The sequence below is a fragment of the Opisthocomus hoazin genome, chromosome 1 (genome assembly GCF_030867145.1).
Source record: "Opisthocomus hoazin isolate bOpiHoa1 chromosome 1, bOpiHoa1.hap1, whole genome shotgun sequence".
NCBI lineage: Eukaryota > Metazoa > Chordata > Aves > Opisthocomiformes > Opisthocomidae > Opisthocomus > Opisthocomus hoazin.
Genome location: NC_134414.1, coordinates 61,583,326 through 61,607,161, shown reverse-complemented (window position 1 = coordinate 61,607,161; position 23,836 = coordinate 61,583,326). Strand labels below are relative to the sequence as shown.

Genomic DNA, 23,836 nt, shown 5'->3' with positions numbered 1-23,836 from the left:
CCATGACAAATGTTGTAAAGCATATTTATTCATTGTGAGTATTATATCCAGACAGCTAATAAGAAACAGGACTCTGTTTAAACCCACAAAACCTATAACTGGAGGAGCCATACACCTGATGTTTTACTGGAGTTATCTGCTGACTGACATCACACAGGGTGAGGTGGCACATCCAACAGCACAGCATCTAAGGGTTGGGGGGGCGAGTAGCATGTGAGAAGTCAGTGGGCTTCTAAAACACCTGCATGAGCCTGTCATCTTCACTCTTAAGAGTGAGACCAAAACCTCCTGAGCCATGAGGTCTTTAACAGGCCCATTGTTTGTATCTTTCCCTATGGCCTCTGTAAGCAGAAAGTGTTTGAAAAATTAATTAATCTCAGTATTTTAAACCCTCTAAGATTTATGCCTACTGGATTTTATTCCAGGGCCTCTTGAAAAATAAAATGTTGAGAATAAACATCCTATGTCAGGAAAATTATGCTACCACTGCATATATTTAACATTTCTGGACTATATGGTTTGTAGCAAAACTGAAACCTAAACTCCATTTTCAGGAGTCCCCCAGAGGATTCCCTGGGCAATTCAGATCAACGTCTTCATAGTATACTGTCCTGCTAATTTTAGTCTTTTATTGCTAAAATGCAAAGCAGATTATTATTTTTTTAATCAGATTTCTGCTTCGTGTAGTTTTGGAGCACTGGGAAGGAATTGCTCACAACAGATTTGTTAGGTTATGATTGCATTTTTTTATTGTAACAAAAATCATTACACAATGGAATAAAAAAAATGTTAAATATATGACTGAATGGACACTTAAAATACATCCCACTTTATTCCTAAACAAATGTTTCAGTGTCTTTTGCTCATGGGAATTGAGACTTTATTTACTTTTATTTTAAGGAAAGCAGGAGAGGAGATAAAAGCACATTTCCCTACAAAGGGTGACATAATATATTCTCCTCCCCAGGGCAAAGGGCATGAGAGATTTTCTTTTTCAGACTGGGTGCATGCTCATTCACTTATCTATGCAGCCACTATACTGTACTTGAATGTAAACCACTCACAAAATGTCACGGCCAATTTCTCAGTTGCCTGCCTCCACAGTATGCATGTGCATTATGCATTATATGGTTAACAGTGCATCAGCTCCCCTGTGGAAAATCAAGAAAGCTTCCATGTCCTCCTGAAAGGAAACGTGGAATTATTTTATACACATCCAGCCAGGTCAGGCTGCAGTATGTTCTCGGGAGAAATTCCAGCTCAATTAAGGCAGCACGGTGCTGTACGATGATGCGGTGGGTACAGAGTTACTTGAGTCAGCTCACACGCAGGAGGTAGTATGGCTATATCAGTGTGGTGCTCTCTGTAGACTAATTAGTCCTGCTAAGAAGCAGGATATAATGGTCCAAGCTAAATGCTCTGAGGTACTTCACAAGTGAAGTGATGCATATCTGCGTGGTGCTGTGTTCCTGCCTTCCCCATGGGCAGTGCTAAGCCCTGCCAAGGAGGCCTTATGTCTGAAACCAGGGACCTGTAACACTCACAAAAATTTATGAATCTGGAAAGCATAAGGGAATCTACTCTGTCAAGCTCCCACAGAGAAACTCAGTGGTTTGCCCAAGATTGGACAGCAAGACAGGGGAAATTCTAGGGAGAGAGCCCAGGAAGACCTGGGAGCTTGTTCCTGTTGCTGCGGTGCTACCTCAAGGCACAGGACTCAAGAGCTGAATGCCACCGCAGTGTCTGAATTGCTGCACATGCACATGTGGGGTCTGAGACTATGGGGACACTTATGCCAGGTTTTAGCTCGCTGAGGGAATACAGACACTCATTCTGGGTGAGGCGTCATCCTTGAAGTGGGAGAAAAATATTGGAAGGAACCAGCAGCTCTGGGCACTGGACAGAATTAAATCAGGCAGAATGCAAAATTACAGAAAGAACTGCTAGCATTTTAGCCTACAAGACACACACAAAGTAAGGATGGTGAAGATGAAACTTAAAGATGTGTTTTGCCCAGCATTGTACAAAGACAAATGAGAATGAAGGTGAAGAATAAGAATACCAAAGCTTACACCATGTTGCATTGTCCTCCAGATAGTCCTCTGGGAAGCAAGAGGGAAACAGATTCAGGGAACAGAAAAACAAAACAAAACAAAACAAAATAAACCACAGGTTATACCAAACAGGCAACCACAGAGAAGATAACGAGTCTTTATAAGCAGTTGATTTTAAATGAGAAATCTTAGATCATGCTCTACAGAAGTAGCTGAGATCAGTGGTTACAGTTATTTAACTTCTGACAGTATTTATCTTACTGAACTTCAGCTGTAAGTTCTAGATGCCTAGACTAAGGCTGTCACATTTTGGCACTTTGTAGTAGAGGGATATGGAATAATTTCTCTGAGCTGTTTCAACACATACTTTGGGATGAGACAAATCGTGCTTTAGAAATATTTGATCTCAGCTCATTTGCCCAAACCAGTGTTCAGACAACTGAACAAAGACCTTTATTCCTCTCTGTTAGCAGTAAAAACTACAGTCATCTAGACTTCAAGTCTAGATAGCTGGTTACAGGTATCTACGCTATGGATCTCTATACCGAATTAGAAAATTCCTCATTTTTGTTTCTGTTAGAGTCAGCAGAGAAACAGGGTGGAATCCAGTTACCTAAATAAAGTAACAGAAAGTGAATTTAGTAGCTCAGAGTTATTCTGTCTTACCTCCAGCCAGGTCTCCTGTAACTTTGCTTTCACGTTTGGACAGCTTGAAGACTATTGGGCATCTCAAATAGCATGAGGTGACTGTATGTATGTAGCTGAATTCCACCCAGAGGGACCTGCAGCTGGGGCCCAGTTCTGTTCTCCCACTTGGATGCCACATAGTAGGCATCCTCTAGGGTGTTCTGCCTGGCCTTCAGCTGCCAGTCCAGGAGGGCATGAACATCCCAAATTACTGTCCTGTCTGCCAGCTCAATTACGCATCTTAGATACTCCGAGGCATCTCAGTGTTGCATATCTACATGTGGATATCTCAGTTGAACCTTTGATTTCCCACTCTCTGAGAGGTGTCCGTGATAGACGGGTTGAATCACTCTCCAAAGATGTGTGTCTCTCTCCACTGGCTTCAGAAAGAGCCTGACTTTTAGGCCCTGTGCTGCGAAGATGTGGTTGCATTGCCTGGGCATAGGTATCTTGAAATACTCGGGATACTGCAGTGTATTCTACCCAGCTATTGGCTGCTGCTCCAGAAGTATATCTGTCTCCTCTAGTCCCGTGCCATATCTGCTGGTCTCATGTTTCAGATACTCTGGGACATCTTGGATGGTGTTTTACATCCATGCTTAGATAACTCTCTCAAGCTCTACGTAACTTGCTAAATACATCTGATGCATTTTAAACCAGTTTTACCACTACTTTTGGGGGATATTTATTTTTTTTTGCATTTCTCACAATTTGTTTTTATCCATTTCTTGTTTATTAAGCCTTACTGCTTACAGCTGTGACATCAACACAGGGAAACTGCTTTCCCTCCGTTTGGAATGGAGTAGCTGGATTAATCACATAGTTCAGGCAAGGATGAAGGAGCACGTTCTCAGATGGGTCCAGTACCCAGTGATTTCGGTGTAGACTTCTTGTGAGGGCTGCTTTGTGCAACATACCTGATAAAATTTGCTCAACTGAATTAAGCTTGTAAATGGAGATATGAGCAGAAGTAAAAAAATTGGTTCAGATATGCTACATGTTTGTATAAGATTGAGATGCAGAGGAAATATTTTCTAAACTTGGTCTCTTCTGAGGACGTGTTGTCAAAGACAGATGAAAGCAGAATTTTTTTGTCACTTCTTTGAGGTTTACATAGCTGCATGTTTGGACTTTGCGATGACAGTTTAAAGTTAAGTGGTCTGACAGTGTTTTGTGAATACAAATTCCACAACAGACTTCTAAAAGCACTAATGTAAGACTGAACATTCAGCTGAGTCACAAGGAAAGATCTGTTTCTTATATCCATGATAATCAAAAGGGACTTTAACTGTTTGACACTACTATCAAAATACTAATACTGCTGTACATTTGTATTAAGCAAGCAATAGAAAATGATCAGTGTGCAGACTGGAAAACTGCTGTGAGTGGGATTCTCCTTAGATCCTGTTAGCAATGCAAGGGTTAGGAGGATCTAACTGAAGCTGGTCCTCCAGCCTCTGTGTGTCGTTAATGAAGACAGATACGTGATTCAGGGAATGATTCAGCACATTAAGCACTAAGGATCTAATGCAGACAGGTTGAATGGTGTTCCTGTGAGGCAGAAGTGCAGCATTTATATCCTTCTGGATAAAATTACCCAAATTGGTGTGAGATGCAGTCAATGACCTTTCCCAAGTGCTGCTAAGGGATTACAGCTCTGAAACAAGGCCTTCTGCTCTAATCCACATAAACAGACTTTCTTCACTGCAGCTGAGGTCAGTGGCCATCTCTAACTTGAGGGAGCGTTGATCTCAACCCCAAAGGGGATAACACGTGCATCACTGCCATTTGGAGATGGATTTGATACCAACACCCATCGCTAAGGGGCCATGAATAGTTATTATTTTAAATATCACCAGCAAGAAAAACAAATAGGTATTTGGCTTTAACACTTTTTAAAATAACAGCAGCAATGCTAAGCTCTTTGTTTTTTTCTGAAATAATGAGCGAATAAACCTAGCTAAATCATACAGATACAAGTTCCCTCCTGAAAGTCTGCAAGTTATTATGAGTTAAGAAGGATTATCTGTATCGGCAGTTTTCATTAAAGCCTTTAAAGGCAGGAGGCATATGGCACATCTCTGGTTTATTCAGAATGCTGCTCAGTGTTTTGAAAGTTTGTAGCTTAAAAAAGATATTGACGTGCTTAGAAGTATTCGCCTTGTGTGAATATGAAATGTCCCTTAAACCTGTCTTTCTTTTTGTTGCAAAAAATGTTTGAACTGTTCTTACAACAGAAGAGTAATCCAAGCTGATCTATGCTACCAGTCTTCCTTTTTATGCTCTTCCTCACACTTTCTCTGTGTGCAAGCTTTAACTTTGAAGGAGCATGACTAAAACCTATAGGGTTTTGTGGCCTTTGACTTCACCTTGCCCAATTCTAGATTAAGATCCAGGCCTCTGCACTGAGCAATACACAAGGGCTGGTTCTTCGGGTCTAAAGTGAGAGGGTAAAATTAAAATACAGATTGAGCATTACCAGCCAGACTTCCAGCCTGAGATACTACACAGCGTTATGAATCTGCTGTGTTAGGAAGACCTAAGTCTACAATGGAGGTAAAGATCTTATCTGTTTGTCCTTTTGGATAAACAGGCTACACTATTTCCAGAAGAGCAGAGAACTAACAAACATTGCTTTTTGCTGCAGAGTCATCCCATGTCTTGACTAGAAATGCCATGTTATTTTCCAGTTGAATTGCCATGAAGATTGACAGAATACAGTAGATTGACAGAATACAACATAGACAGAGGTGATCGGAAAGACTTGGCACTGTGGAAAGCTACTGTGATCGTCAAAGGAATTTGCTGAATGATGATATCGAGGAGATACCTAGGTCCTTATCTGAATTCGTGTATTTGGGTTCCTGCTCAGTGATTTAAACTGCAAGTTGGAGAAACCTCTAGACAGTTTAGGCTCGTGATCAGAACCACAGCAAGACATTTTGGTGCCCTAGTGTGGCCAGCACCCGCCTGGTACCTAGCAGGAGTGCAGCTCACCAAAACCTCATACCCCCAACTGACGGTGGCTGTTTCCAGCTGGGTGCTCCTCTCACCTCACTCTTGCTACGGCCTTGAGCACGACTCTTTTCTGCAAGACAGACCTTTGCTGTGCAAGTATTCAGCAATAAGCTTGGCAAGTGGAGGGTGTGCAATACAGTCCGTTTTGATTCAGATGCTTTACAACTCTGTAATTTTGCTCATTGGCTTTACCTCAAGATGATTACTGAGATGGTATTAACAGCTATAATAATTAGCCTGCTATAAATCTAGAGATGTATAAATAGCAGGAACGTTGAAGTCTGAAATGTGAATCCAATGACTGGTAGTAAAGAAAATAATCTTGTGTTAAAGTCTTGTTCTCAAAATGATTGACTAAATAAAGCAAGGTTAATGATCACTGAAGTTTTAGCTGATGAAAGTCAATTTTTGAGACAGATGGAAACAAAGCAGTGGTAATTTTATAATTAAGTAAAGAAGTGGAATGAATCCATGTGCCTTTGCAAGTGTATATGTTAAAGAACTAGCTGCTAAAAGTTGCTTTAATACGTACAAACATTTCTAATAAAATAAAAAAATACAAAATGTTGCTCTAGATCACTTTTCAAAGAGAATTTGTACTGCAAAGTGCCTGTCGTGTCTCATCTGTTTTGTGGCCCACAGGAAAGAGCTTATTCCCTTCTAACATTTCTAATTCATAAAAACTGAGTCATATTGTTCTCCTACAGTGTAGTTCTTTACCATTTCCAATGGAGATAAAAAGATTTACTGAATGCTGGAACAGCTGGCATAGAAACTGTATAGAGTGATTACAAAATTATTAAAAATAATTGTCAGGAGATTACCACTCTTCTATTATATTACCAAGCCACTTCTACTAATTCAAAAATGGAATATATTTTGCCTTACCAGCCTGTCCAAACTTGTGCCAGCAGCAGTCGTAGGTCGCTCTTCTGGGTTGTATGGTCTAAACCGACTATTGAAGTTTTCAGGGACAGAACGGGAAGATCTCAGGGCAGGTGCTGGTTTAGGTTGGCCACATCCTTGGAAAACCTGCAAAAGACATTGTAGGTTATATGAAAATAATAAAAAAAGGGAAGCTGGTATTTGGTGCCTTTTTTTTTCTCTTTTTTGTATTTGAAACCAGCTTTGATTGACATTTTTCTAACAGTGAATAGAGCACTTGCCCTGTGTTAAAACTCAGGTTAATAATTAAGCACTGTTAATTACTTGGTGAAGGTATAAAAACATATAGGGACCTTAAAAACCCTCTAATTTAAGAAGGTGATTATTGTAAGAAGTTAACATCTGAAAGCATTCTAATTTCTGTCTTTCCAGGAAGAGGAATGAGCATAAAGAAGTCCATTGTGGCAGGATTTAGTTGAAACTGTTTTCATTTTTGTTAAAATGTGTTATTTACCCAGAATCACAGCTCGTTCATAATCCCTACCCACAGTTCTTCTACCTTGTAATTTTATTTGTAGTCTCAGAGAAAAGGTCAGTCACGAAATAGTCTGATAACTGGATTACTTTCTTATTCCCTACCAATCTCTCCCTAGAAGAGGGGTGAGACATATTGAGTGGGCAATAGTGAGAATTATTTTCTGCTAGGGTGTTTGTTTTCTAAGTATAGAAAATAATCTTTAGGCTTACAAAATTTTTCGTATACTTCCATTTGGAAAAAAGTTCAAGTAGCATATATCTTCTGGATACTATAGGACATGGAGAGAACTTTTGACTACTGGATATCAAGTATATACCCAGAGGAACTCTCAGAGAAGTTGCTCAGCTGAAAGGAGGTAGAATATTCACAGAATTAAATTTCTCAAGTGCTCTGATGAAGTAGGATCCTAGTTCTTGCCTTCATACCAAATTTTTCAGTTCTGGAATCATCTTTCTTTTTTGTGACCATTGTATTTTGGCTGTTTCAATGTTTTGCCTCCATTCAGAAGAAAAAAAAAATTAAATTTCAGAATTTCTTATATTTTTTACAAAACTGCAGTACCAGACACCAACTACCTGTGTGAATGAGCTTTGTGGAGGTGAAAGCTCTTATGCAGGTGCTGTGTTTTGTTTGTAGGACCAGATTATTCTTTTTTTGTGGCAGATAATAGCGATGTTGTGAGGCAGTGACCAGAGAGACTGATGTTTCACTTTTAGATTTTTAGATTTTCCGCCTGGAGTGGTTCTCTCTGAAGTAGCCATGGATGTTGCGACTTTTGTTGCTTTCAGGACACATGACAATTGGCTCTTAGTTAGGTTTTTCAATGTTAATTTAGAAGCCCCAAGTCAGTTGTTGTATGGCCACTGGGATTTTCAATTCATGAGTGGAATACTGGTTGGTCTGATTTGAGAATATCTGTAGATTTGAAAAATATTTTCTAGCCTCCCTAGTCATGAGAACTACTGGACAATAAATTCATTTAATCAAACAGGAAAGATGATTTTAGCTTGTAAAGTTCTAAATTTTCCACCAGGAAAGAATCTAATTTTCCCTCTGTGAAGAAAATTCGACAAAGATTAGTGTTCAGGTTTTATACATGATTGCGTATGATAGTGTACAATTTAAAGGCCCAAACAGATATGTTGGGGGCATCAGTTATACTTACAAAATTTCTGACAAGATATATTATATGCAGAAAACATGACCATTTATTTAGATATCTATCTTTCCTGCTTGACCAACCTGATCTCCTTCTATGACCAGGTGACCCGCCTACTGGAGGAAGGAAAGGCCATGGACGTCATCTACCTGGACTTTAGTAAAGCCTTTGACATTGTTCCTCACAGAAACTAGCTGCTCATGGTTTGGATGGGTGTACTCTTTGCTGGATGAAGAACTGCCTGAATGGCCGAGTGCAGAGAGTGGTAGTGAATGGAGTTAAATCCAGCTGGCGACCGGTCACAAGCGGTGTTTCCCAGGGCTCAGTTTTGGTTCTGGTCTTGTTTAACATCTTTATCGATGAGGGGATTGAGTGCTCCCTCAGTAGGTTTGCAGATGACACCAAATTGGGTGGGAGTGTTAATCTGCTGGAGGGTAGGAAGGCTCTGCAGAGGGATCTGGCCAGGCTGGAATGAGGGACCGAGGCCATCTGTATGAGGTTCAACAAGGCCAAGTGCTGGATCCTGCACTTGGGTCACAACAACCCCATGCAACTCTACAGGCTTGGGGAAGAGTGGCTGGAAAGCTGCCCAGCAGAAAAGGACCTTGGGGTGTTGGTTGACAGCTGGATGAACATGAGCCAGCAGTGTGCCCAGGTGGCCAAGGCAGCCAACGGCATCCTGGCTTATATCAGGAATAGTGTGGCCAACAGGAGCAGGGAGGTGATCGTGTCCCTGTACTCGGCACTGGTGAGGCCGCACCTGGAAGTACTGTGTTCAGTTTTGGGCCCCTCACTACAAGAAGGACACTGAGGGGCTGGAGCGTGTCCAGAGAAGGGCTACGAGGCGGGTGAGGGGGGTCTAGAGAACAAGTCTTATGAGGACCGACTGAAGGAATTGGGGCTGTTTAGCCTGGAGAAGAGGAGGCTGAGGAGGGAGACCTTATCGCTCTCTCCAGCTACCTGTAAGGAGGTTGTAGTGAGGCAGGTGTTGGTTTCTTCTCCCGGGTAACTAGCGATAGAACGAGAGCCAATGGCCTCAAGTTGTGTCAGGGGAGGTTTAGATTGGATATTAGGAAAAATTTCTTTACTGACTGAGTGATCAGGCATTGGAACAGGCTGCCCAGGGAGGTGGTGGAGTCCCCACCCCTGGAGGTGTTCAAAAAACATGTAGATGTGGCACTTTGGGATATGGTTTAGTAGGCATGGTGTTGTTGGGCAGATGGTTGAACTTGATGATCTTAGAGGTCTTTTCCAAGCTATGATTCTGTGATTCTATGAAATCCCATGTAGTCAATTAAACAATCAGGTATTTTCTTAAAAGACAAGTGACAATTATCCAAAACATGCAACTTGACTTTCAGGGGAAAGGAAGGTGAGGGCACTGAATCTTCTTAAATTTCACAGTGTGTGACTGTTAGGCTACTTGAATGACCAAGTGGAGTAAAGGCAAGTCTATATAATTTATATTTCGTTTTTCTTATGCTGAAAAAAAGCCAACATAGACTTTGTGGCATTTAGCTTAGTACAAATAGTTGCAACAAGTAGTTTGGTGTGAATAAATTTACATACAGCCAGACAATAATAGAGATGGACATTAGATAGCAACTTTTACATCATAGAGGAAGAAATAATGTACTTTTTAAAAGACCTGGCAGAAATGCAGTAAGGATACATATTCAGTAACTAAATTTTGAGTACAAGAGACATTTTCTAATTTGTGTCCAGGTATTAACTGAAAGAACAGAAAAAGTAAACTTTATACCTAAAATTAACAAAAGCTTCCTAAGAAGCTGCATATGAAATACTTTCTTCACTCGGAAATATTGAACAATTTCTGGAAAAATATTCAGGTGCTTCAATACACATGCTGTGAATTGGCAGCCTAAATCCACTCTCTTTAAAAAATTGCCTTTTATATATTTAGTGTAGTCCATCTCATCTGAATTTACAGAAGGGATTCCACTTGAAATGAAGAAACCTAAATTTATGTGTGTACACGTAGGTGTCTATATTTAAGCTAAACATCTAAGATCCCATTTTAGACAGTGGAGATCAAAAGCTCACTTCAGCTGCTGTCACATTGGCATCTATAATAGTTTGTGTTGTCCTGGGATATCCAAGACATCTGTTAAGACTGTCTTAACACAGGACTGTTCCCCACTGAACTGCAGCTAAAGCTCAAATGGGATATCCTAGGGCGTCACAAAGAGCACCAGACCTCTATGGTCAGGAATATGAACCAAGACATGAGATGAAGCCAACAGAGCCAGTACAGAATTACATCTATCGAACTGACTAAATGGGGCTATCTACTTCAGGGCTAGGATGTAGATACTGTAAAAAAAGAGTCCTTTTCCCCAGGAGAACTCAAGGTTTTGATTCCAGCAGATAGAATTTCTTCTCTATGAAGCCTCGAGTCATACTATTATTCAGACATGTGCTAGTGCTCAGTGTTTCCTGTCGTCTCTACACAACTCTGCTCCGTTGACTCTCTCATCTTCAGATAGAATAGCATTGATCTTTTCCTGAAGTGCCATTATATTTTTCCTGCACATGGCTCTGGAAAGAACACAGATAAATGAAGAGGTTTTGTTAATATGAAACTTGGAGACTATTTTAAGAAGAACCTTGGATGTAGTTTTATGAAGGTTTCCTCCTTATAAATAATGCATAGGGAGTCTGCTATGTCATGGAGCCCATTCATCCTTTTAGCTGAAGTAATTGCTGAAAAGGAACATATATCTATAGGTTAAAATGGCACATCCATCATCTCAGATAAAAGTAGATTTAAGACTTACTAAGGGGAGACTCAGTTGTCGGATAGTCTTTATGAAAGTGGAAAAATCTTGGCAAGGCAGCCAAATGACACTTGGAGCAGCCAAACATATCTGTATAGAACCGGACTGTTTAAAATGCATAAAAAAGCCTAGTATGCTGTGAGTAGCAATGAAGATGAAATTATGCTGATGGAAACAGGTTAGGAATTTTCTCCATTTTGAAGAAAAATGGATGTTAGAACATCTTTTCTGCTGCTTTTTGTTTTCCTCAAGCTCTTGTGAACGAGCTATGTCTGCAGATGTCAACTAACAAACGTTCATGCTATTAAAATGGAACAGATGTAGGGTTTACTCTTTGACTTGAAGCAGGAATCAAATGCACTGACAGCCTTATGGGAAGATTGTGCAGGCCCCCAAAACGCATTTGTTTTGGCGAGGATTGAAATAAGCATTTATATATTATGACTCTCTGAATATGACTCCCTGAATTACTTCAGGGAGAATGAGAACAAGAATAAGGTAAATATATGCTATGACTAAGTCTTGGATATGAACTGAGCCATGGGAAACAATATACAGAATATGAAATTTTGCCTGAGAAATAATCAAGCTGTTGCTGAGCACTGCATTTGGCACTATAACATTCAAATACCAAAGAGCCGTCACTGGCAAATAACAAAGGTATTTCAGTAATGAAGATTAAATGTCTCAGACATTATCAGGAGAAACCCAAGGTAAATCTATTGCAACCTGACTTCTGCCAGAGGCCACCTTCAGGAAAAACTGCTGAAGTCTGGGTAGACCCAAACTGCAAAGCCTGCTCTTAAAAAGTGCTGATGTCTTGGGAAGAAACTCAGGCAGCTAAGACTGATTGTTTTTACACTCAGTGTGGTTTAGTTTGCAGAAGGTAGACTGTCAGAATGGCTGCAGGTGTTAGACGATGAAGCTATGGAAGATGGTTTTGATAATTTTCAGTCCTTGCCTTTTGTTGGAGAAGGGGAACTCAGGTCTGATTCAGAGCATGTAGATTCCTCTCACAGAAAGGCCTTGGGGTCAGGCTTTCTAGACCATTACTCCTTTTTGAAAAGCATCTCAGGATATTGCAGCTGTGAGGAATGTGACTTTCTCTGAAGCAAAATAAGGACCTCACGTGGCTGTTGTTCAGGGACATGACAGATACACAAGGTGAGCAGCATATGAAGCCTTGAGATTTGTGGTCAGTTTTCTAGACAGCCAGTGCTGAATATAGAGAAATATCAAGAAAACAAAGAAAGATTCCAGCCTCAGGATGAATTAGAGGATCTTAACATAATACTACTACCTGGTTAATGTGAACCGTGCTAAAAGAATCAACCACAATCAGTACACAAACAAGAAAATTTAGTGGCCTAGGAACAGAGATGCTCCATTTTATGCAGTGACAGAGACTAGGATATGGCTGAGTCTGTATGTCCTTGGTCGGAAGTACAAAGATAGAAGAGGTACATGTGGCACCTCTATAATTCTCTGCCTCGATATTGATGTGCACCCATCAAGAGTGGAAGACAGAGGGTTTGTGTCTTCTAAGGAAGTGAAAGACAAGATGTGAACTCCAGCAATAAGCCCTGACTGTCTGCACTGATTAGTTGTTAACTCATTGGTGTTTTCTTGGATTGCTCCAACTTTCTCTTTGCAGAATGAAACAGCTCCAGAGAAGGTAGCTCTCAGCAGTATAGAGATGAATCAGGCTGTGACACTTTGGCCTCAAGATCAGGCACTGGTCCTTGTCCCCCTTTTATTTATTAGTATAACTGTAACCACGCAGACTATTTCTCAGAAGAGTAGTGCTGAATAGGAGGTGTGTATTTATAGGAAAAAGATATTGGACAAAACCTTCAGTGCTGCATCAAGAGAAGAATGGAGGGGCAAACCATAAAAACAGAGACGTAGAAAGTTCATGATGTATTTTTCTGCTGATGTCTAAAATTGAAAACTTCATCACTCACATAAGAACGTGCATTCTTATGTATTTTTATGCACTTATTATGTTGGAAAACATACATTGTTGCTCACTTAATTTTGCCTCCATGTGCACAGTAATGTACAGTCAATGTGTTATATCAAGTATACTTCTATTTTTCCCAAATAAATTTCACTATATGATTGCAGCTGGTGTAATACAAAACATCATTTTGTGATACAAAGACAAATTGATAGTGCAATTTAATGCAAATGACTTTTGGAATAGGGCAATTTTATATAAATGTTTGAAACAGGAGAGGGATGGATTTTGGAGTAAATGAACTCTGGGTCTTCTGCTTGCAGAGAGGATGAGATTAGTGAGAGGTCCTTGAGGAAGAAACTGTTCATTTTAATTTGTTCCATTCCTTTTAAAAGAGAAACAACATTGTACAAAATGGCCCCGAATTCTACTGAATACAACATAGAGCCTCCTCTCAGACATGAGCCAGATTTTTAGGTAGAAAAAGCTGTATGTAAACGGTGAATAATCTATGTGTACGTGGGCGTTGCAGGCGTAACATTATTAGTGCATCATCATTTTCCCATTGTAAAAATGTGCTGCCTGACTTGTGGAAAAATAGCTGTGGTTCCTAGTCACCACATTTCCAGTGAGCACAGTCAAATGCAAGATACAAAATTATTTGAAGAAAGAGAAAATAGCATGATTTCAGTGCCCTGCCCGAAGCTTTCTGAGCGGTGTCTCAGAATAACTGACAAGCATGGCTTTTCTCCTACATTAGGTCTGCAATTGCATTCCGTGCACCCCATTACATCCGGCAAGGTATCTGTCATTTTCACTGAAGCTCTAAGTGGTCAGTATGTATAAGGGGGAAAAATTAGATGACAGATGACTGATTCAAAGTCCACTCACATATCATCTCTACAGATCTGACATGACATAGGAGAACACAACACTAAACCCAAAGTCTTTGCCTTATACTTTTCTTTAAGAATAAAGAATTTTCATGTGTTAGGACCTGAAAAAAGATGGATGTAACCTAGGAAAACAAGAAAATCACATTTCAGGAGAATAATGGTCTACATAGAAACATACAAAAGGCCCTCAAGGATAGACAGCTCTGTTATCTATGAAAATAGAATAAAATAAATTTTGCTGATATAATTTTGTTTCTGTTTCTCAAGATTTTAAAAAAACATTGGCTAAGATTTCTCTTAGAAGAATAAAAATGGAATTGCTGTAATTTATTAGTCTTTACAGAGAATAAAATATTTCTGAGGGACAGGAGACACAGGCTGCTCTGCTACAAGCAAGTAGTGAGATGAGCTTGTGCCAAGATGATGTCATTGGACTCTGGCAGGGGATGCAGCTTCCCAACTAACAGAAAAACTGTGAGAGCCAAGCAAGTTAGAAGGAAAATGAAATACACCTGAGCCTTGGGTGAGTTTTCAGTGAATTTTTTTTTTTTTTTGAGGTAAGGGCTGAGTTTGCTGAAGCTAGCCTTTAATTCCCAAAATATTGGAGAGTATTTGGCTGTTAAATGCCTTGATCACTGCTGCGAGAACAAAGTCTCGTTGTGCAGGGTGTAGACTGCTTTTAAAATCCGAGTAACTTCATGTAGGTTAAAAGTAAAAACCATCTTGAAGGAAATCCTTAGCAACCTGCAGCAATCGGGTCATAAAAAGCATCTAATTTTGCGTTGGCAGGAAGAACATTAATCTCAGGCTCCTGCCTTTTTCCCCCACATTTTTCTCATCTACAGCAGCTTCCTTCCAAGCAATGGAAGTTCACTGGCTCTGATAACAGTCCAGTCAGCACCGAACGGACTACTGGGACGTCAATGGGAGGTAGAAACTCCTAATACAGAGAACCTGGCAAACTGTTGACTTTAGATTTTGAGCCACAGTGCACTGATGAATATTAAGGAAAAGTCATTATTTGTAGACTATTGGCTCAACAGCACCTGCTACTGAATTCGAAGGAGCTTATTAACATGGGGGTCAGAGGTGGTGGTGATCTGTGTATATGCATGTACTAAAAATGGAAAGGAGGAAGATGGTATCATCAATTCTGTTTATCTTCATGTCAGAATCTAGACAAAAGTCTATCAGACTGAGGTCTCGTAATCAGAGACTGTCCAATGTAATGATATTCCCTTGAGTGGCTATTAAAGGAGGTTAAATTGGACATTTTGTGTATTGACCTCAAGCACATTGTACTTCGGTCTGACCCAGACAGATCAAAATGTGTTTGCAAGTTACTATGGAAAATCACAGATAAGACATGAGCAGAACTTACCAAACATACTCTGAAGAGTATTGCTTATAGAGTTACTGCTAATTTTCAGCATTCTGATTTCCTTAAATCCCTTACAGCTTTTAATTTGGGGTTTACTAAATGGTACCTTTCTCCTTGCCACTCCCTTTTGAAAACTTGTAGCTTGTTTCACTAGATGAAGGTTTCAAAGGCAGCCTGGTGAACTGTTTAACAAGTAAATGTGATTTCTAGTGGTCTGGATAATCTTCCTTAAATGGCAGAGGTGTTTTTCCCCCTGCTTGTGACATTCAGCAACAGAGAAGGCGCAACTCACACAGTACCTTTGCAGACACCTGCATGCTGTTTTCTTGCATGTTCATGATGGCTTCAGAAATCTTGACATCAATAGGATCCATGACTGATTCAATGTTGAATGGTCCCTCTAATCTCTCCGCTACCAGAAGCATAGCATCTGTTAAAACACAAAGCAGCCATTCCCTTAAAGAAGTGGTACCTTTGGGTGCCTCAGACAGATCAGCGTTGCCAGCTGGAGGCGTGGGTACCAAGTGCTCCCAGGCAGGAGCCCGGGAGGACATGTGGCAACAGGACCGTGAAGCCTGCAGGACAGCTTCCCAGCCATCAAAAACATCTTTCCCTACCTCTGGCAGCACAGAGTGAGGAATAAAATTGGTAAAAGTTAGATTAATAATAGTTGCGATAGCATTATCGAGCTTGGGGTAAAATTATTTACACAGTTTCATACCACTCGGAGCAGCCAGTGGTCTGGAGTGTACTTATGTAGTATCCTTCCCGGGCAAAAGCAGGATGATAGAAATGAATCCCTGGGGTATGTTCTTAGAGTTTGTGTGAGATGATGAAACCTTTGATATGATATATCAGGGTGTTATAATTAAAGCAGCTGTTCTTTCTGACCTTAATGATCTCATTTTCTTGTAATATGAACAGCAGATGAATATTGGATTTCTGCCATAGTGTATAGGTATAAACCATGCTTGCTTGCTACATTTTCAAAACATCGTTGAAAGTTGTATGCAGAAAAATAGATCCTTTGTATGTTTTGGATTGTAAAAATAATTGTTTAATTTACATTAAAGCCCCTCTCCAAAATAATTTTATCTTTTTGTGTTCATTAACAAGTGAAAACCAAGCAACTGAATAGAAATTAATAATACTAAAAAAAGTTTTGCCATACATCACGTATGTTTGTCTATGCACAGAGGCAGATTTATCACAAGTTCTGTGTCAATAGCTATGCGATAAACTGGATTTATACTATACCTTTGAACATGATATTTGATCCTTATCTCATATACTAGCATTTAAAATTTTCAGCATCTAATTAGCTTTGAACAGATGCCACTTGCAATTTTAACAAGATAAATAAAAATCTTCTCATGCCCTTTTCTTTATCCCTCAGACTTAGGCTCCAAAAGGTACTAATCAGACTTCCTTCCAAAACAGACTCCACGGGTGCTCTGCTGTTGTAAAGCGCGAGTCCCACAGCAGAGAAGCGGAGAAGGCGTGAAGCACCCTGTAACCCCGATGGCACTCTTAGCTCTGCTCTTGGCTGGGGAGCCCCGGGGCTTGTTTGCAGCCTGTGTGGCCATCTTGTCCCTCCCCACAACAGGGTGTGTTCGTGGATGTACGGGAAGAAGAGGCTGGTGTCTCAACTTCGCAGTTGAGACACAGACACCCATGCACAGCCTGACCTGAGGGCTACAATGGGTTGTTTATATGCGTTCAATGCACGCCTAAAAATCCCACTGAAACTGAAATTACTGGGCATGTAGTACCTAAGCACTTTTGCAAATTCGGGTCTAATATTTCACAGTACTTTTAGTCTGGAAACAGTGTAATGCCAGTTATTTGAAGTGGGGTGTATAGCACTTGTTGCTAACTGTGAGAAATGATGAGATGACAGGAATTTGGTTTCAAACAGAGGTGCTATTTTGGCTCTACGTTGTTTTAGAATTCTTTAGTTTAAACCCTCTCCAGTAGGAAACTCAGTGAAAACAGCACCTAGCCTTGACAGAGGAAAAAAGTTTTCATACACACACAGATACACACACCCACATACACGTGCACTCACATACACTTAAAGATTCCTGCAGCACGTTAGCAATTTGTCCACATGCACAGGGAATTTGTAAGTGTGGACTATAAAGGATTTTCTTTCTCACATGTTCGGAATGACTTGTATAAAATTTTATGCCTTAGCACTTTGTGAGCAATGTGATCACACTAAATCCCAGCTGCCTCAACCCGTTTAGTCACTGTTAGGGCACAGGTCTTGGTAGTTGGATTTTGGTGGTTTAGTTCAGGATTAAGATTAGAGTTAATGCATAAAACTGTCATAAGGCATTTTTTTTTGTGGGTTTTTGGTTTTTTATTTTTTTTTTAGTAAGAGTAGCCCACAACTTAAGTTAAGGACAGGTACCTCTATGTACAAGCACATTTTAGTTTGGAGCTCACAGGTTGGACAAGTCTGGTGCTAAGCTCAAGTACATATTTGGGATAAGGGACTGTCTGGAAGTAGAGTTGAGTAAATAGGTAATTTCTGGAGACCCTCCATGAGGGTGGTGGCTTGAGTCTACTTGCTCTTTCTTCTGATGGCATGGGGCACCAGTTCTGAAATAAATCTCGAAGTGGAATCTCAGCTGCACAGCAGATTAGAAAAGTGCATCATCCTTAACTGAAAAAGAATCACAGCTTTAATTTTACGAGCAGCCTTTCCTCAGGCAAAGTGCCTTCAACTTCAAAATTAATAGTTCTAGGAGATGCAAACTAAAGATCTGTTCCTGGCTTAGACAGTTTGTATCTTTAGAAGAAACATCCTTTAGAATCATAGAATCATAGAAAGTTTTGGGTTGGAAGGGACCCCTAGAGGTCATCTAGTCCAACCCCCTGCAGCCAGCAGGGACACAGCTAACTAGATCAGGTTGCTCAGAGCCCTGTCCAACCTGGTCTTGAATGTTTCCAGGGATGGGGCCTCCACTACCTCTCTGGGCAACCCGTTCCAGTGTTTCACCACCCTCATTGTAAAGAATTTCTTCCTTATATCCAGCCTAAACCTACCCTGTTTTAGTTTAAAACCATTACCCCTCATCCTGTCACTGCTGTCTCCACTAAAAAGATTGTCCCCATCTTTCCTATAGGCTCCCTTTAAGTACTGAAAGGCTGCAATCAGGTCTCCCCGCAGCCTTCTCTTCACCAGGCTGAACAAGCCCAACTCTCTCAGCCTGTCCTCATAGGAGAGGTGCTCCAGCCCTCGGATCATTTTTGTAGCCCCCCTTTGGACCCACTCCAACAGTTCCATGTCCTTCTTGTGCTGAGGGCTCCAGAGCTGAACGCAGGACTCCAGGTGAGGTCTCACCAGAGCAGAGTAGAGGGGCAGAATCACCTCTCTCGACCTGCTGGCCACGCTTCTCCTGATGCAGCCCAGGACACGGTTGGTCCTCTGGGCTGCCAGCGCACATTGCCAGCTCATATCCAGCCTTTCGTCTATCAGTACCCTCAAGTTCCTCTCGGCAGGGCTGCTCTCGATCCTTTCATCCCCCAGCCTGTATTGATAGCGGGGATTACCCCGACCAAGGTGTAGGACCTCGCACTTGGCCTTGTTGAACCTCATGAGGTTCACACAGGCCCACCTCTCCAGCTTGTCCAGGTCCCTCTGGATGGCATCCCGTCCTTCTGGTGTCTCGACCGTACCACTCAGCTTTAGCTCATCAGCTTCTGTTTTCTGAACCTTAACCCTATCCGTATAATAATTCCTCAACTCATTAGGTTGCACCTTCTTGTTTGGCAACCCTAAACCTCACTCCAGTGCTAAATCTTGTTATTCACTTGCACAATTCTATATGGACACATACAATATGTACACACCAGGTATCCTATGCAAATGAATAAAATAAAAGCTGTTAGGTTGAATATAGTGAAAATCAGATGAAATTTAATGGTCTGAGATTTATGACAGGACAGTCAAAATGATGTAATGGTCCTTCCCAGACTGTAACTCTTCAAATCTATAATCATGTAACAACAAACAGAACACTGTTGAACCTAGAGTCTTTTTTCTCCTAAAAATGTTATGATATTGTTACAGGAGAAGTTGGAAAGTTTTCAGAATTAAGTTAAGAAAATATGTATGCCTCAGTCTTGAAATCTTAATTCTCAAGAACAGACCCTTGAACTCAAAGAAAGCCTAGTTCAGTTCTGTGTGGGTTTAATACTTTCTCAGTCAGCTCAAACAGTAGATATTGGGAACTTAATTATTTGTGCTATAAAAATCTGAAAAATGATTAACTGGCTGACTGTTTTTTACATTGTTAATACACTTGGACTGTATTGTTCAATCACATATGTTCTTTGTTTTTACCTCTTTAGTGTTTTTCAAAATCTGCTTTGCTTAGGCTAAGTACGTCTTTTACCTCTCCATATACAAGAGCACTTGGCAAAAAGCTGGCATCTAGCTGCCGGGTGAGTGCATCAAGAGCTCAGTTTAGGCAAGTCGTTCTGGTGTCGTGGGTTTGTTAGTGACTCGGAAACAGCAAATATGACTAATTGCTCACTTGAGGACACGGGCTTGCAAAACAGTCCTGAGAAAGTGCAGGGCATATGGCACACTAAATTCATTGTCAGAGCCACTGGTCTCGACCTCTCCTGCTAGATGCGTCTTGCTCAAAACAGGAGTTGGGACCTTCCTGATGCAGTAAAAAACCCAAGTCTACTGGAGTCCCAGGGTGCAGTCCCAAGGGCCCCAAAATGTCTCTGCTGGCTGAGCATGGCAACTCTGTTTAACTGCTTTGTATTTCCTCATCTACACGAAGAAATACCATAGGTATTCGACAGTGGCTCTTAAAAGGATGTTCTTTCATTTTAGGTGATATATATGAAAGAGATCCTGCAGAAATTTTTGGTTTACTTCAAAGATTTTTTTTTTTTTTAAGTTTTATAGGTACCATTTTAATGAGTAGCACAGGACAAAACTGATCACCATGGCAAATGATTGATTGTATGACTGAAAGATTCAGAAGGCCATATGTTAATTTCAGGATACTGTGATGTTTTGTAAACCCTGAGGATCTCCGGGCAAAATAATGAATAGACTAATAATGTAAACAGAAAAGAATCTGCTTCTGTTTCCTAGGAACTGCATAAAGCCACTGTCTTTTTGACTTGTCTTGATACCAAAAGTGCTGTCTTCCTGTTCACGTTGCATTTCCTTCAGGGCAGGTTTCTAGAAAACTTCCTAGTAAATCCCAGATTGAAACAAAAGGAGCAAGGACATGGACCGTGATTTACGAAACGTCTGACAAGTAAAAAAACTCCCAAACTAGACTGAAATACAAAGTTCCTGTAAAGACAATCAGAGCCTCCTTTTTCTTGCCACCTTTCTATCATCAAGAAAATGTGAGGAGGGTCTAATAGGGAAGACTCAGGGGGCTGATAAGGGAAGGCATTATTTGGGGTCTGTTTTAGTTTGGCTGTGACAAGAGCTTTTCCTTTCATGCACACTTTGCTGTTCTACTTTTAAATTATCAGTGAGGTTCCAGTAGAGGCTGAGCCTTCCCCAGGGAAATCCAGAAAAGTGTCTGTGGATTAAGTCTCTAAAAAAGTGGTTTCTTCAGGGAGACAAAGAATGATAAAATACTAAATTGCATGTCCTTCACAAAATCTTAAGGTATATTTTCTTTTGGGAAAAAGGGGAGGAAGAACTTATCTTAAATTTCCTGTCAGGAGATTTCTATTTTTTCTAGTCCCATATATGTGGTCTACCACTTCTTTCTGAAGAACTGAAGTACTTGTTCACATAGTTGCTTGTGAAAGAATGTAAGGATAAATTTTTAGTTGGGAAGCTTCAACGGATTAGTCTATGCACAAGTCCATGGTTTGCAGAAGAAGAGAGATGAATCAGTTGTAAACAGACTGAGTAACTTGTTGTTGGCTATGACCTTGAGAGTGGCAATGACTGTTTTGGAAAAGGATAAACTGTTAATATGCTGGGCTGCAAAGTTGGTAGCTTCCCAGCCTTCTGACCAAGGGCAAGGGAAGGCAGGAGTTTGGGCTGCATTTACTACGTCATGTGGAAAAATGTCAATGGGTTTTCCATCCTGACACTAAATATAAATAGTGGTCATAAAATCTTTAGGGCATTAGGTGGTAAATTAATGAAAATAAAAAATAAAAATTGAAAAGTGAAATATGGGTACATATTGACTTTTTAGAAAATATATTTTTAATATATAAAAATAAATTTTTAGAAATATATTAACAGTGGAAATACAGCCCTGTTATACTCTGCCACAGTTTTTACTGCTAGATTACGATTTACTAAAAAAATTCAAGAAGAGGTAAGTAAAACTCCACCTCACATTTAATGAGGTGCTAAGAACTCTTTCCTCAGGAAATCAGAGCAAGGCATGGCAGTGATGCCAAAACTGCTGCTTTTCTTAGGGTCCACAGTTCCCTTTTCACATTATTATTCATACGAGAACACTGTATGGTTCTAATATGATGAGTTTTAATAGACAGATTTAATCTCCACATGTGTATTGGCATAATGACATTATAATTCTCTACATCCTGCTCTTCCTTCATAGAGTGAAGGTACTTTTCTTAAAACTCATGCTTGGACCTGTGTAAAGGGGATGGCAATATTCCTTATTTGGATATTCAGTTATCAATATCCAGTTAAGCTTATCTATTAAGGTATGCAAATGACTAGTCTTTGCCTGAGCTTTAGGTAAGTGAGAAAAACATGAGAAACTGCTGGACGTCGCTGAGATTTTGCTGGAGGTAACAGATAACAGAGTAGGCAGCTGCATAAAAGTCACAGCGCAGTGAAGAGTGGCAGGATGGCACAGATGGTTAGCAAAACAGGGAGTAGGGGGGAAAAAGTACCTGGGGTGGGTTGTTTACATGGGAGAAAACACGACAAAGAAAGAGATGGATGAAGGTGAGCTGGGGAGCAAGCACTGGGAAAATGGGGAGAAGAGGACATATGAAAGGGACCATCCATGTGGGAGCACTACTGGTCATCAGGGTTGCTGGCTGCTTGATCACTGCAGTCTGCTCTATATTCTTATTAAACCCATTCCTAACCCTTTTCTGGCTGAGAATAATAGTGTGTGTGTGTGTGTATAATCTCCTGCCAGCAAAATCCAAGCTGGCCTACCTGGTAAGTAGGAGGAGACCAGCAGCTGGAAAGATCTAAGGTCTTTCAGGACAGGATTTAGCATTCAGGACATGGTTTAGCAGGCATGGTGGTGTTGGTTTGACAGTTGGACTTTTTGATTTCAGAGGTCTTTTCCAACCTTAATGATTCTATGATTCCATGATTCTAAGGTCTTAGACAGGCACTTGGTGAATGGTAGAGGACTGAGTGCAGAGTCTGGAAGATCTTGAGGTCCAGGCTATGGTTCAGGGGAGCTGGTTCAAGATGTCTGTGTGAATAGAGGGGTCTGCACGCATTCCCTTAGCGAATTGCCACAAAGGCAGAATCCCATCCTGATCTGTGTGACAGAGCTGTTTTCTGAGACAACTTTGGCAATGGGCAAGGCAGAAGTCAGACCCTGTACAAACTTCTGGTCACTCTTACACTCTTTCTAAAGCTTAACAACACTTCACGGCAGTCTGACAGCGATCCGTTCACCCTCTCCACCCTTCTGAGCCGATCATTTCCATAGCTCTTACTACAGCATGGAGTTCTTCAAGTGAAGAAGAATGCAGTCCTTAAGGTATCTAACCTTACACAGTACAACCAAGATGTGGGAGACTCCATTTCAATTTTTTTGCTTGTTGTAAGGAGGCTCAAGATTTTACCCGTTGGAAAAACACCCTGACCGCCTCTGTGACTTCTATGTGCCTGATAGCTCTCCTTCCAAAGTTGGTTCTATTGAATACTTGGCTATTCTCCTGGAAAGAATGATTTGACTCTATTTTAGCATTTAAGGTGCACAGTCACGAAGGAGTAAATCCAGTTTTCTGGCTTATGCTTGCAGGGCTGATATCCAAAGGCTGATGTAAAGAAAAGTACATCATAAGTTCTTGTAGGAGAGACTGGAATCCAGAATTGTCCATGCCAGGCCAATTACCAATTAGCTAAAAAAGTAAACTTTAAAAACATATGTAGATAATCAGATCTAGTTGTTTATTATCTATGTTTAATTCAGTTATAAAAATTTTCAGATTTAAGAATTATAATGTGATTTTTGATATTTCTGATCAGATCTGTAGCCATGTTGATTGATGACAATATCACTTCCCTCAAAAAAGGAAAAAAAGGATTGTCAACAGTATGAATAAGCTAAAGTTTTCAATACCCAGCTCTGTAATAATGGAGAATTTTGGTCACTTCTGCTGGCTTTGTCTCTAACCATCTCTTTTATGTAGAGCAGCTCAAGAAATCAGTTTAATATCATGTACAATATATGTATGAAAAAGTTATTGACATGCAGTTGTCATCTTATTGTAGCTGATGGC

General features: G+C 40.5%; 1 protein-coding gene across 2 annotated transcripts in view; it reads right to left on the bottom strand.

The window, feature by feature from the left end:
- Window positions 1–23,836, bottom strand: part of GPC6 (glypican 6) — a 797,396-nt gene that overhangs the window by 59,238 nt on the left and 714,322 nt on the right. For both annotated transcript variants that reach the window (XM_075435000.1, XM_075435075.1), the window contains exons 5-7: window positions 15,676–15,806; window positions 6,648–6,791; window positions 2,073–2,102 (exon numbers count right to left, since the gene is read on the bottom strand). In XM_075435000.1, the coding sequence (XP_075291115.1) occupies window positions 2,073–2,102; window positions 6,648–6,791; window positions 15,676–15,806 (305 nt within the window). The remainder of the gene's footprint in view (window positions 1–2,072; window positions 2,103–6,647; window positions 6,792–15,675; window positions 15,807–23,836) is intronic.